General features: G+C 34.5%; 1 protein-coding gene across 2 annotated transcripts in view; it reads right to left on the bottom strand.

Annotated features, from left to right (window-relative positions):
- Positions 1-16,147, bottom strand: part of LOC122024895 (anaphase-promoting complex subunit 6-like) — a 33,675-nt gene that overhangs the window by 16,146 nt on the left and 1,382 nt on the right. For both annotated transcript variants that reach the window (XM_042583622.1, XM_042583621.1), the window contains exons 2-7: positions 15,081-15,215; positions 11,937-12,010; positions 3,648-3,687; positions 1,057-1,102; positions 295-374; positions 11-192 (exon numbers count right to left, since the gene is read on the bottom strand). In XM_042583622.1, the coding sequence (XP_042439556.1) occupies positions 11-192; positions 295-374; positions 1,057-1,102; positions 3,648-3,687; positions 11,937-12,010; positions 15,081-15,215 (557 nt within the window). The remainder of the gene's footprint in view (positions 1-10; positions 193-294; positions 375-1,056; positions 1,103-3,647; positions 3,688-11,936; positions 12,011-15,080; positions 15,216-16,147) is intronic.

Raw genomic sequence — 16,147 nt, 5'->3', positions numbered from 1 at the left:
TAATCCTTACACAGATGTGAGCTCAAAGCATTTTTGATACTCTCCATTGTTGTAATAGTATTCAGCTCTGCGGGAGAGTAAATCAGTGTTGTTTTTTAGTTTTTGGCTAAAAGAAGAAGTAGAAGATGCAACACCACAAATCTCTCTTTCAAGCTCTGTGAACTTGGCTTCTACAACATGTTCTTTGTCATGCTATAACATAGAACAAAATCAATCAAATTAACAGTTCGCAGAATCAAGAATTTAAAACAGTATTAACTTGATGCCATTATAAATATAAAGACAAGATATTACCTTCTTTACAAGACATGAGTAGAATGAGGAAAGCCACCTATCATCTTTCCCAAATTGCAAAGAAGCTAATAGATTTGATTCTGATACATGTCAATAAATCAGACTTCATTAATATATAAGTAAAAAATTTAAAAAAGGTTGACATCAAAGTAACGCTATACTAGTTACATTACAGGAAGTCTTGACAGAAACATCTTGTTCTGGCGATCATATATATAGTATAGAGGTGCATCTTTTAAAATCATGGCAATTTTTTTATTTCTAAGTGTTCAATTTTTTTTCAAGAAGTTACTATATTACTAGAAATATATACTAGTTGCAATCTTTCAGAAGTTAAACAAGCTAAAGAAAAGATGATCTTTTATCAATAATCATGGAATTTATAATTGCATTATTCAATAACAAGAAGCCATAGACCCCAATTATTTAGTGATGGCCATGTGGATCTTATCCTGTATTGTAGGTTATAAGCTTGCAATATTTAGAATATCATAAAAGCTAGGAGATGAACTAACTTTAAGGTTGTCAAATTCACAATTTCACATAACAAGTGAGACAATCCACAGCAGATACAAATGCTATTTTTTTCTACATGCATTGATATTCTTCATTTATCAAGAAACAAAATAACTAACAATATAAAATTGTATATAGTCATATCTTTATATAAATCAATGTCTAAATTTCTTCACAAGAATAGCTGTAGGGAATAGACGACTCTGTTAACCAAAAACTGTAAGTAACTAGATCATTTAACCTTACCCTCCTCACATGTGAGCATGTAATTGTCAACCAGACATTCCAAAGCCTGACACAGGTGACACAATGGCAATATAAGACAAAATAAAGGGAAAAAACTTTCATACTGATGAATCAACTGTAATACATTCAATTTACAGTTTACTAATTATACAGCAAAAAGTAAGTCATCATTATAATACACTAGAGAATGACCAGTTAGGAAGAATAAATGACAAAGGGAATGCGAAGCATGTATACATTAGTTTGACTTTAAGTCTTCATTCAAGTTGCAAACAGATCTTTCATAAACTAGTTCAATTATTTGTTTGCTAAACACTACATGGGATTCAATCATCAAAAATGTATAGAAATCATATTGTCAAACAGTTTCATCTGATTATGATATGGTGGTTTTGACTAAGCTCTTTTCATAAATGCTGATATGCAGTCTACACACTACTTAGATGTGGTACATTTAGAAGTTTTGCAACACTCTTTAACGAATACAGGACAGAGAAACCATGATCCGAGCTTACAAGAACGCCATGCCACATTAGATGTACTAGTTTTTGAAATATCAAGAAAGAAAAGGAAGGAAAAACAGTTCAATCTTTAAGCACAAGTACTTTTGTTCAGGCTAGAATCAACCTAGAAAAGGTATGACATTTCTTCTAGTTTCACTGCAATCAATTAGCATTGCCTCTCATCATACATTTCAGTAACTATATAGATAACTTTTATTTGCAAATTTTTCCATGCAAATGCATTCAATTTGACAACATAGGTATTAGCTAGCATGCTTAGCAAAGAAGAGAGGTACACCTATGTCAGACCACAGTTAATCCAGCTGATGGTTTAAAAGGTGTCCGCATGGTTTGGTTTGCTGTTTTACTACTGAATATCTCATGGTAGTTCCCTTGACCTATGTTTATCATTCGCATAAAAAGTACACTTTTAACATCATAAAAAATTATTTTTTTTCAAAAGAACATTGTAAAACATGGAATTTACAATTAGTTCCCTAACACCTTCTTAACTTACTCAAAGATAGTATAAAAAACCAACTTTTAATAGATCTAGAATCTCAGGACTTCTTAGGACTTGATTAGCAAAACCTCTGACCATTAGAACTAAAAAACATAGTTATCAAGAAAGGTTGAGATCAATAACAGAAATTGCTTGAGTTGGATCAATATTAGCCAAGGCTAATGCAATCTTTCCATGGATATCGGGTATCTCACCAAAACTTTAGAGAACTTTAAAAAAAAAAAAGATTCAAAGAAATTACCTAGAAATGAATTACATTCAAACACTATCAATACATGAAAATAATTGAAATCAAGCCAAATTAAATGCAAAAATAGATGAGGTCAATTGAAATTTCGCCAAACAAGGTTTTTTGGAAAACTCAAAGATTTAGCACAGTTTTTGGCAATTTCTGCTTGAATTTAGTAAATAAGCATGAGAGGGCAAGAGCATCTTCTTCACTCTCTTGAATTTCAACTTAGATTTCTTTACCTCATCACCACTCGAAATTATCACGAGATAAATAGTTCAACTTAATCATTTTTTGTGAACCACTAGCTATATATCTCAAATTAAGAGAAATTATCATTAATTGAGAGAAATCCAATAAACTTGATATAATTTAGGTCCCAATTAAATCCTATAAATGAAATATTAAAATAAAATAACTTTATCAAATAAAATAAATATAAGTACCATTCAATTCTATAGAAATAAATATGATTTTAACAAAAACAAACTGAAAAGTTTTTTTTTCAAATGAAAATGAACCAATAAACAATTATAACTGACTTTTTAAACTTGGTTCAGAATGATTCAATTAGTTTGTATTGATCCAATGCCCACCCTAGGTCTTAGATAACTTTTATTTAGCTAGATGGTTAGCTTGAGCTGGAATGATTTTAACCAGTATGAGGATATTAAAACATGTACCTACTGCAGGTAAACAGCTGGCACGAAACATATACTATTCAAAAGAATAACTGCACAAACAAAATAAAGCTCAAGTTTGTCTGTTTAGAATATATAGGTTGAGTCCTTTCTTAAAGAACTTAAGTATTTGGAATGAGTATCCAATTACACTTAATATGAATACGTGATAAGATTGAGTCCTTCCTAAAAAATTAGCTCTCTTGATAGGTGGACATGCTATCCAACCTAGCATTGTCAGTTTGAAATAGAAGTATGTAGTTTCTCCAGTGTTGGGAATTGACTTAAATTTAGTTCTCTTAAGTTTTCTTTTGTTTTCCCCTGTTTTTGGAAGATGATGATAATTGAAAAACGAATTGGAGTGAATAACAATATGAAGCTAGTACTTTGAAACTTATTGACTATTGTCTCCGCAACGTGAATAACCAGCTAACTATTCATTCTAGATTATGTTCATTTATTTATATGACCAATCAGCAACTGATGACACTTCACCCTTTGAAGCAGGAATAGATGCAAGGAAAATTATTCACCCATCAAGTGCCAAGGTAGATAAAATGTTTGTCCATTTCGATACAATAGCAATCAAACTTAGAACCTTCATATTAACACCAGTTGGGCATATTTTAGATCAAAAGGACAAGATCAATTATTACCTCAAAACATAACGGATCTGCCTTAACAGCTGCTTTATACCTTAGGATCAACCAAAGATATAATAGTATGAGAATATTGCAGTGTACAAAGAAATTGTAAGTTGGTAAAAATAAGTTGTAATTGCTTAAAGAAAATGAAAGACAGTTTGCACAAGATTCACTTTTTAACAATATTGAGACAGATGATTAATATAATAAAACCAACTAGTATGATTAAATCTAAGATATCAAACAAGTACATAAAACATCATAACAGATGAAAGAAGCCAAAAAAAAAAAGTATGTTGACATTGTCATCAAAATGCAATATGCATAAATGAAGTCAGGTGTCAGTTTCCCTCTTTTAAAATGGTAATTGTATATACAATCAGGTTGAAGACAAACAGTGAGGCTGTATTTAGTGCCTGAGCTCCAACCCCATTGTGCTTCAGCTCTTTTCACCAATTAATGTGCACCATTGACAGTTCACTGTGTTCTCAAGTGGAGGCGGTCAAAATTCCCTCCATATCCCCTTGCATTTCCAAAAATCTATCAGCTTCAAATTACCTCTTTTTTATACAGGGATAAAGTATTTTAAACAAAAGCAATTATCAGCTCCTCACCAGCATAAACTATTTAAGTATTCAGCTATGGCAAACACAATATTAAAATTTGCATTAACCATAAGAATGTTAGAGCACAAATGATGTGTGTTAAATAAATTAGACATAATAGAAACTTTCATCCATGACATATCTAGCCATATGCTTTAATTTCAATAACGTACTTCATTAGCCTAAATAAAGCAGCTGGGACTCAAAGCTTAAACCACTCTGAATAAGAGCCTTTGCCTGGACTGGACTGGATGGATTAGAGCAGGCAGAGCAGAGGAAAGCAAAAACTTGGATGTAAGAAGAGAAAAAACATAGAATTGAGATTACTCTATTTGTGATCTGAAAATTAACATATGATGACAGATGAACCTTCATCCAAGTGCTAGCAACATTAATCATGTCTGGTTGATATAAATATATATATATATATATATAGAAAGAGAGAGAGCGCGCAATATTACCCTAAGGACCTTACCGCACACACCCCATGCAAACCTCAAAAAAAAATCAGTTTGAAAATTTTTTTGTGTTTAATACTATAACCCAACCCCTAAATCCTAAAGACAACATTTTATTGGTATAACCGGGATCTTAAAAAAAATCAGGCTAGCGCGGACGAAGTCCGCATGACTTCGTCCATAGCATAACAATATATATATATATATATGATTCCCTGCCAATCCATTTCAAAATACTTTACAAATATAGAATTAGAGGATCTCTCAAAAAACTTAGCAATCTATTAATTAATCATTAGAATTCACAGACAAAGTGATAATCATCTTAGTTTGCAGCTTCCCATAATAAAAAAGATAATCTTTGTATTTCATCCTCTCATGAAAAATGGGATTAGAAGCAAGATACATAGTAGTATGATTATCACACTATAGCTTCATTGATAAAGTAAAATCATATCCAACATATTCATCAACATGTGCCTAGAGTTAATTTGCACTTGACCTAGTCACTTTAGTTTGTTTCTTGATCATCCAAGATATTTGATTGTCTATTCTAGCATAAATTGGTTATATGTGAGAGTCTACACAAACTGTATCTGTACACTAACATGGAAAAATAACACAGCAGGTTTCTAGAAGATTGTGACTGCTAGATGGGTCCCATGTGTACAATCTAGATGGAATTCAATGTAAGAACAACGCAAGCCATGAATCTCCACCAACTCTACCTAGTGTGTGGTGCCTAAAGACTGACCAGTGCACCTTTCTCGAGCCAATAAAAATAGTCCATCCATCATAGAGAGGACATCCTGCACAAAATTTCCCTCAGCCATTACAGCCTTTAGAGAGCTTACACCATCTGTGAGGGCAAGAAAGAGAGATAGCCATGCGCCATAGGTTGCTGTACATTTCCTTTCGCTCCATATATATAATTTACCTTATCCAAAAAAAAAAAGAAAGAGAGATAGCCAGCCCCAGGGTGTAGCCGCCGGGTAACCATGTGGCAGATTTGCAGCGAGAAAGAGAGATTGCCTTTTATTGGAAGGGACAATAGGAGTCATGCGCTCGAACCTTAGACCAAGCCAAGTCTCCTCTCTTCAGACTAATCATGGCAAGGCTCATCAAGACCCAAGCCACCTCATATTGAGTGGCATCACCCTGAAGCAAACATCCAATTCTAATCTACTTTGGGAAAAACCTCAAGCCACCTATGATCCCCCTCCGGAGACAAAGTGTCACTTCCAGTCAGAGCAGAACTGCTAGGCCACGCCAAACTTGTACTCATCTAGCTACATGCTCTCGTTGTAATTTGATCTAGATTATTAATAAAATTTGACAAAACGATATTATGTGTTGCGCCCTGAGCATAATAGATTTGGTGTCGTGTGAGAAAAGCGTGCACACTTAGGCATCGAGTCATAACAAGAAAATAACAGATGAGGATCAAATCCACCAAAGGCCCCAAGGAAAAGAATATATTGTGGGATCATGTACGCAGCTAGAGGAGAGTGAAAATCCATTCACATTTTCTTTTTGTTGATCATGCTTGTCTACAAACATTAGTGCACAGAAGAAATAAAGATCACAATAAATAAGAAAAACACAAGTCCACTATTTTTCTGCTTGCTGAATACCTTCCGAGGCGAAGCCTCTTAAAAGTCCTTTTCTTACAACAATACAAAAGTACAAAAACCAAGCAACACTAATGAAAGTGAAATAAATAAAAATTACAAATGAAGAACATGGTTGCTTGATTGTTGTTGATTGCTCTCTGGAATCCTTGAATGCAGCAGCACTCTTCCCGGACGAACAGAAGCAATTCTTGATTGACTGTTGATTGAATGTATGTATTTCTTGATGATTTTCTGGTCTCCTTCGAAGCCCTTTATATAGTGGCTTCACTTATGTTTTTGTCAATCAGATAAGTCTACTTATCTGTTTTCCAGTTATCCTTTCTCTGGTCGCTCGCATCATGTTCCTGATCAACCAGAGTCTTTCTAGTTACACAAAAAACCTTTTCAGTCGCATGGAATGTTCTCCATGTAAGCTTCTCCATTTACATAAGCTACGGTTTCTGGGATGACTAAGTCTTCCAGTCTTGCGGTCCCCCGGACACAATTTATTGGACTGAGTTCTAAGCTTATTGGCTTATCTAGTCGCTTGGATCAATTTTATGGTCGCCTGGAGCCGCAGTCAACCAGAAACTCTTCCGAAATTTTTCTAGTTATAAATAAATTAGTCCAAACAAGCATACAACACATAAACATGTTTGTTCGACCTACCCAACTGGTATCTGGTTTGTTTGACCTACCAAGACTTCTTACCTACTTAGAATCTATTCAACCTACTAGGACTTCTAGCCTACTTGGTATATGGTGTATCTGACCTATTAGGACTTCCTACCTGTATGGTAATCTAGTCTACCTGACCTACCAGGACTTCCACACCTGCCTAGAGTTCACTCCTCTAGGACTTCCATACCACATAGAATTCACTCCTCCACGACTTCCACACCTGCCTAGAGTTCACTTCTCGAGGAAATTCCACACCTGCCTAGAATTCACTCTTTCATAACTCTTCCACTTGTCAGTTATCCGAACACCTTTGACTTGCCTGAATTTCCTCACCTACACCTAACCTTAGGTCAACCTTAATCTGTCAACACATCCTATCAAACAAGTATCTAGTCGACCTTAACTCACTTGAACTTCCAAATGTCAATTCAAATCGGACTTCTAAGTTCTAACTAATGTCAAGTGTCTAGTCTACCTGAGTCACTTGACTTCTCTACCATCAAGTATCCGATCAACCTTAACCAACTTGACATCTCACTCAACCATCAAATATATTGATTAAACATTGAAATCTTATTCAAACTTGGTTAACCTAGACCAAAGGTCGATTACACCAACAATCTTCCCTTTTTGATTTTTGATAATATGTTTAAATTGGGCTAACCCATTAACCCAACTCTTCACATCTTATGCAAAAGCATAAATGAAGGGTTTCCTAACTTAAACCCCTTTGGCATACATCAAAAAGGATCACCAAAATTAATGCCAAGTCTTAAGTATAGGTTTCTTACTTATATTTTCCTTTTTTTTAATAATTTGTCCAAAGCTCAATCTTGAGCTTATGACTTGTTACCTCTCCCTTTTTCCAACCCTCTATTAGACTAAGGACTTCCCCTTAGTTATTGCACCAACAATATCCCCTTCACCTAAAATTCCTAAAGAAATTCCAACTTTCATAGCCTGGAGTTAAAAGTTCAACATTGAACCTTAACATCCCCTTCAATTCTTCATTCTTCCGTTTTCAAAGAGGATCGAAATTTCCCTTACCTTTAAGAATTTCCTTAACTTTCAACATTAAATACTCCCCCTTAACATATTTTTTTAGAGAACATTTTTAAAACCATTCGAAAAATATTTTTAACATAATTTGAAATATTTAAAAAAAAATCATACAAAAATTTAGAAAACACAATTTGAAAATTATTTTTAAAACATTTTTGAAAACGGTTTTCAAAACAACTTTTGAAAAATGTTTCCAAGACAAATTTTCAAAATAAGTTTTTGAAAAAAAATTAAAAATATTTTCAAACACTTTTTGAAAGATTTCTTCAAGATAATTTTAAAAAAAATTCAAAAACACTTTTTTGAAAAAAAAAAATCAAGAATATTTCCAAAGCCATTTTCAAAACATTTTGAATAATATTTTCAAAACCAATTTTCAAAGTCATTTTTCAAAAATAATTCCAACATAATTATTTGAGGAAGTATTTTCAAAGTCAATTTTTAAATTCATTTTTCAAAAATATTTTCAAAACCTTTTTCGAAAATATTTTTAAAGTTTTTTCAAAAACCCTTTTTGAAAACAATATTTTCAAACTCTTTTTCAAAGCCCTTTTCTAAAGTATTTTCGAAAAAAAATAAAGTCTTTCAAAAAACTATTTTCAAAGACTTTTTCAAAATCATTTTAGAAAACTTTTTATAATATTTTTGGAAAAGAATTTTTCAAAATCATTTTTGAAAATTTTTTAAAGTCTTTTCTTGTAGAAAGACCTTCATCCTCGTTCTCCACAGGTCGAAGTCACCCGATCCAAAGGGTGGTGGCATTCTGGTGTCGTAGCCAAACCCATCTGCGAACTTCATGAGCTCTGGTGAGTTCTCCTTCTTCTTCCTCTTTAATCTCGTTCTCAAAAGGTTGTCAATCTGATCAAGAGCCCGCCTAGCTCTAATACCAATTGTAGGATCGTGTACATAGTTAAAAGGGGGTGAATAGTCATTCGCATTTTCTTTTCATTGATCGCACTTATCTACAATCGTTTGTGCACAGCAAAAATAAAGAAGACATTAAATAAGAAAAACACAAGCACACAATGCCTAATTTTTTACGTGGTTCTAAACCTCATGTTCCTACTCCACGGCCTATGAGTCTGAATGCAAGTGCTTTACTTTTCTCCTTATCGGACACCTTCCGAAGGATGGAGAAACCTCTTACAAATCATGTTCTTTCACCAATGTAAAAATATAAAAAGCAAGCAACAATAATGAAAGTGAAATAAATAAAAATTACAAAATGAAGAATGTGGTTGCTTCATCGTTGTTGATTGCCCTTTGAAAGCCCTGAATGCAGCAACACTCATCTAGGGTTGAATAGAAGCAACTCTTGATTGATTGTTGATTGAATGTATGTATTTGTTGATGAATTTTTTGTCTCTTTTGAAACCCTTTATATAGTGGCTTCACTGATGTTCCAATCGATTGCACTACTTATGTGATCGCCTAGATGAAATATTATCTGATGACCATTTTTCATTGGCTATCGCTTTTCCATTGCCCGCATCAAGTTTCAGGTTGACTGAAATCGTTCCGATTGCAAAAAGGAAGTTGTTTCCATAGTTGTTAGCGCTCACAGAGGTAAGACTTATTTAGGCCACATGGTGGGGTGTCCACATGTGTTGTTTTTGCTAGCAAGGTTTGCATAGGCAACATTAGAAAAGGTACAAGGAGCATTGTCAAGTAGAAGGGAGAAGTAGATGAAGCTTATGGCATCAAAGGATGGCTTAAAGGAAGTTCTCGACTCTCAAGCAGAGGTGGTCTCACTAGAAGGTTTAAACTCGCATAGAGAAGCAAGAAATGTGAGTGGATCACTCACACAAAGGCTCTCGATAGATCACTTGCAAGGAGGTGAGTTGCTTTGACTAGCTCAGTTGCATGGAGGTGGGTTACTTGTACAGTGTTAGAATATTGTAACATAACTAGGGGTATTATTATAATTATACTGTATATCCTCCTCTATATAAGTCAATAACTCCGTGGTGTCTAAAAACACGGATTTCTTTCATAACATGGTATCAGAGCCAAGTTTTTAAGAAACCCTAATTTCTTTCCGTCGTCGTTCCTCTCTCTCTTACACATGCACAAGGCTTGTTTTTCTTTTCTTCTTGCACTGTGCGCGTTCTTCCTCCCGACGCCCCTCTCCTTCACGATTTCTCCAACGGTGACGGACGGCGGGTTGCAAGGGCTAGGGTTTCCACAATGAGCGGCGGCAGCGGCGAGCTTCGATCTTCATCTCATCGGAGTTGGTTCTCTGGTGAGTTCTTCACCTCGAGGGCATCTCCGACGTATCGTTCTCAACCGGTGGCTGCTATCTCTGCTCCACCTCCGCATCTGCCTCTCTGCTGAGCCCTCGCCTCGCCTCCTCCGTTAGGCAAGACGCCACGATCTGGACCCGCCTCTAAGCCTCGTCGCCCCGGGGGGAGTGGTCTCCTTCCTGTTCCACATCGTCGTGGCCGCTCTCGATCTCTCTCGCGAGGTGGCTTAAAGACATGACCTCCTCGCTGTTTTGGTGTACCCCAGAACCTGGCGACGACAGTGATAACAACCTCTTCTTAAGGCTCTCTACCGGAGTCCGGAGCGGTGGTTCTGCTCCAGCGGCGGCAGTGAGTTCGCACATCTCTCGGTTCAAGGGACAGGCGGCTCAATCTAGGGTTTCCTTGTCTGAGTGATTTTGCTCCGGCAAGGTGTCCCTTCTGCATCTCTTCCTCAAAGAATCGCCTGTGACGTGGTTGCTTCAGGAACTCAGGTTTGGGGAGGTTATACAAATGTCACTTATATGTGACAACCACATATTGAAGTTGACTGTCACTTTGTTAGAGAGAAAGTCATATCGGGAGAAATATCTACTAGTTTTGTCAACTCACATGATCAACTAGCAGATATATTCACTAAGTAGAGGTCCCCGAATTGACTACATATGTAACAAGCTTGGTACATATGATCTATATTCTCCAGCTTGAGGGGGAGTGTTAGAATATTGTAACATAACTAGGGGTATTATTGTAATTATGCTGTATATCCTCCTCTATATAAGTCAATAACTCCATGGTGTCTAAAAACACGAATTTCTTTCATAACATACAGGATAGGTTGTGCAGAGGTGATGTTCATAGTAGCTTTTGCACGAGGATAAGGTTATAAGTAGAAGTAAACTTTGGGGCATTAAAATAGTATGTCAAAGTCTGGAAGAAGACGATATCCCAAGGTCATGGTAATTTTGATAGCATGAACAAGCTAATGGGAAATTATTAAGGTTCCTTACCTTGATAGTCCCCTCTACCTTTATCTATATTTAAATTATGTATAATTAGAACCATAAGCCAATAGTAAAGGATTTTTTTTTAGGCTATTCACAACTCCATTATGAGAGACTCTGTTGGAGTAGTAATAAATTTTTTTAGCAATTTTACACCTACACCATGTTGTATGTATAACTAGGTCCTTAGGTCCATAATGAAGGCCAACATGTGATTTGTTTTAAGTTATTCAGATACTATTACGTCAGATTTTATTTGGAGCACTAAGACATGTAGCAATTCTGTGTTTTACACTCAATGTAATTAGGAGTGTGATCCAATCATCAATCCATTTCTCTATGCAGTTATGTGTTCAAAGAAAGTGATAAATGGCGTCCATTCGACCAGTTGGTGTGTTTTCAAATGAAATGTTTTGTTCAAGAAAAAAAAGTAACTTCAAAGATTAATCAACGATTAGATCTGTATTCAACTAGCACAAATTCTAACGCGCATAATTAGTGATTTATTTAAAGGAAAGCACCTTAGTGTACATAAAAGGCTTAACTCACTTCAAAGTCTAAAAGATGAGAAATTCAATAGACAGAATATACAACAATACAACAAGCTGCGTAAGTAAATTTGAGAATAATACTCTCACCATTGTCTGGCTTGAGCGCGATTTTCCAAAGCCTCATATGCCTTGCCACGTAAAAAACAAATTGCAGAGATAATCTGATTCAGAAAAGAAAGCTTTAGTGAGGGATCGTAAGAAAATTAGCTTCAAAAAAGGCAGAGGCGATTCAAATTCAACAAAATTGTTGCAGATTCAAGTCTTAGGAAATCTGAAGCAAGCTGATACAAACAATACAAGTGATGTACACAAAAACATTAGGATTCTATGAGCAGAAAATTTTTGGAAAGTGAGAACTACTTAATCTTCATTTATCTGCATGATTCAAGTGTGAAAACCCCATTCCTTTTGAGAATAGGATTCCTAAAGAATCATATGTATGAGATAAAAATCAATCACAAAAAGGGACAACATAGATGAATCTTCAGCTTTAATACCTAATCCACTTTGAGCAGTCAATCATAGTCAATAAACCTTGGTTAATTGAACTCATAATCAAAGAAGAGCACCTGATAAAATGATCATTACATTGGTGAAATAAACCTTCAACTAACAGCTTCCAAGTTACAACAATAGTATTAAACTTCATAGAGAATCTGGACAGATTACCATTGAATATTGACATTGGATCTGGAAAACCAAGTTGAAAAGCAGTATGCAGCCAAACTTAGACCCGGGATTTTGGAAAAAGAATCTACATGGCAAGAATAAAGATAAGCAGAAACTATTGAGTATGAGGATGGGTAGTGGAGGCAAAGAGCCAAGGAAAATGACTCACAAACATGGATAGAAATATTGTTATCATCCATCAATTACATGGGGAGAGCTACAGCGATTGATTTTGAGATGGAGTCAGGCATCTAAGCAATTGGACATCAGTTAGATTTACGAATACTTTCCCAAAATTCTTTTGAGGCAAAGGCTCTGGAAGTTAAGGTGTTTGGTAAATTTATGACTAAAGTTCTTTTACTCAAATTACTATATTCTCAAAGTTACTTTTTCAATGCAGGTAGAAAGTGTGCATTCCAAAAGCTACTTCCCAAAGTAATTTTTAATTGCTCCGAAGACTCAATGTATAAAAATTGTGTGGAAAGTTAATATTAATACAAATATTGATAATAGTAATATAAGTATAATTTTACGTTATATTACAAAATATATTTAACTTACAGTTAGTATTTGAATCAATATTTATTAAAACAAATAAATTAAAATATAAACTATTATTTGTATGTTAAAATGTCTAAATTTAAAAAAAAATCAAAATATTGTTTAATAAACTAATGAATATATGCATTGTTTAATGAAGTAAACATAAATCATTAAAATATTGATAAAAATAAAAGTTGAGATGTAAATATATAATCTGTTTAGAATTAATTAATGATGATAATAATTCTCATTAATTGGTATATTATCCGTGTATTTTAAAGTGAAAAGTGCTTTCTAAACACACTTTCACCAAACACTATAGGCTGCAAAGCAATTTGAGATATGGACTATCAAACACTAAACAACTTTCACCCAATCCACTTTAGCACAAGTGCATTTTCTAAATGCATTTTTGAAATTCAAATGCAATGACAAACTCAGCCACCACACTATAAATAGCATATCTCTGATTTTTGAAAGGAGTGTATATACTTCCCAAGGTCAACTACAATGCTCTTTTATAATGGATAAAGTGAAGCTGAATTTTAAGTATTTGACATGTAAGTTTAATTTAAAAGAAAAAAGAATTACCATAGAATAACTTCCAAAGGCAAAACCAAACCAACAATTTCTCAGTAAGTTATTCTCATAGAGTGAGGTGTGATGTACCAAGATCTACCCATTCTTTTTGAGGAATGTGATAATCACACAGATAAAAATCTTCTGAGGTTGAATGGAGCTTTCATTTCACTCTCACAAAGTTGGAGCAAAAGAAGAAGGTGAATTCCAGCCAATTTTCAATAAAAGATAATCCACTTGGATTGTTCTAACTTCCACAATGTACACAAGCTAGTACACCAATGAGAAATATGAACATGGCGTATCCATGAAACTAGACCTTGAACAAGCATTCAATAATATGAAATGAAACTTCCTCCTAAACTTGTTCCAGGCAAGTAGTAATAATCCTCTTTGTATCGGTCTGATAAAGCTCATTTTGGAATTTGGTCATTCAACCTACTAAAGGTTTCCAAGCATTTTTCTCTCACAAAGATCAATTTCTTTTAACTATTAATCCCTTAGATGATCTGTTTGGCACAACATTGCTTCAGCCACACAAGGCTCTAATCTACCTTTTGATTAAGAGTGATCCAACATGCCAGGTTCACTAACATGAAGTTTGTGGATGATGATTTGGTTGTCTTATAAGGAGCATGGATAACTTTAAACCTCAAGTTTATCATGTTAAAGTCAAATTCACTACTAGATTGAATGTTTTCATTAATCCAACTTGGTGCATATACTGGGGGTTGAGACCAGAGCCCAAGAGGTAATGAAAAGTTTCCCTATCACATTTCTGGGTTTGCTGCTTCTTGATGCTACTTCCAAACACTAGATTGGAATTCTGTTATTTGAGAAAATGGATCATTGCATTACCCGATCCTATGGAAGAATGAAGTTCTAGCAAGGGTGGAGCCAATCCTGTATCATTAGCTCCCTCTGTCAGGCCATTTAATTTCTCAAGCCCAAAATGGGTCATTTGAGATAGAATGCAGACGGTAGGCATCCCATTGGAATGATGACGAATAGTGCCAAGGCATTTGACCTTTAGTAAATTGGTCACAAGTGATTCTCGCATAAGACAAATCTAGTGGTCAAAGGAGTCAAAATCCTGGTCATAACATTGCCAAACTATGTAAATTGTGGTGAATGGTCATGAAAAGATAAACTACCTTTGACAGTCAGATACTGAAAGGGCATACTTATCCGGGAGAAAAAGTTCTGACTATCTAACTAGTCATGATTCTATCACATTTGGAATAGAAATTCTTGTTGCTCAAATCTGAAACCAATATTTTGGCTTTGTTCATGTTGCTAAAAAAAATGGTTTCCTAGGCAAAAGAACAAGTTTTAAGTTTATTATCGAAAGTGTGGTGTGTGATCTACAGGAAGCATGGCAAAGAGCATAAGAAATGATTTCCTTCTCAATAAAAGGAATTTTAGGAAATAACATCTCACATTAATTTCATGATCTTCTCCATCTTTATCCAAATACATTGCCGTCCCATCCTTTTGTGAAAGAACATGTCCATGTTCATCAACTTTAGCATCACCAAGCATAGCCAGACATTGATGCCATTCTTTCAGCTCTTCCTAAACAAAAACATATTGAAGTATATATTCAGTTCTTCAGAATGCTCCAATTAGCAGGAAAATGTACATACATTTCAACTGTGAAAATTTGTTTCCTAATTTCAGTAAATATTTCAGTTAGTTAAAAAATTTAGAAACGTAGATTGTGAAGATTTATTTATGATATGATAAGCAAAAGTATCAGATACACGATAACATATCAGTCAGATGAAAAATATAGAAAATTAGATTGTGAAGATTCATTTATGATAAACAAACATATCAGGAACAAGATAACAGTTAACAAATGATACACAAGCACCTTGATGTCAAAAATGTCCAAAGGAAAAACAGCAATAAAAGGCAAGAACATTAAGCTTTGGACATGATATCAAACATAAAGAGTTAGGCACAGAATATTCAAAAGGTCTTTAGTTAACAAATAATACACAAGCACCTTGATGTAAAAAAAATGTCCCAAGGAAAAACAGTAATAAAAGGCAAGAACATTAAGTTTTGGACATGATATCAAACATAAAGAGTTAAGCATAGAATATTCAAAAGGTCTTTAAGTAACTATATATAGTGCAAACCAGTAATCTTCCAAGAAGTAGATGAGAAAAAACAGACATATAAAACTTAATATCTAAAGCACATTAACATCCAATTACATAGGTTGTTCACTCAATGAGATATTGATGATAATATTTCAATCAAGCTAAGAGTCATGAAATAACATTTTTGTTTCTCACAATATGTTTGGGGTATAATCTCTCCAACTATCCCTGTCCAAGTGATAATAATTGGTTATACAGATGACTCCCTAGACATAGTCCAAACCACTATATAGTTTGCCCTCATTTGTTCTTTAGATGAAGCATTCTTAGGCATTGTTTGGTTGGGAAAATTTTCTAAAAATCATTTTTTATTTCTTAGAAAATAGATTTGGAAGT

The sequence above is a fragment of the Zingiber officinale genome, chromosome 9B (assembly GCF_018446385.1).
Source record: "Zingiber officinale cultivar Zhangliang chromosome 9B, Zo_v1.1, whole genome shotgun sequence".
In the NCBI taxonomy this organism is placed as follows: Eukaryota; Viridiplantae; Streptophyta; class Magnoliopsida; order Zingiberales; family Zingiberaceae; genus Zingiber; species Zingiber officinale.
Note: the sequence above shows the minus strand (reverse complement) of the source record. Positions and strands in the feature narration are given on the sequence as shown.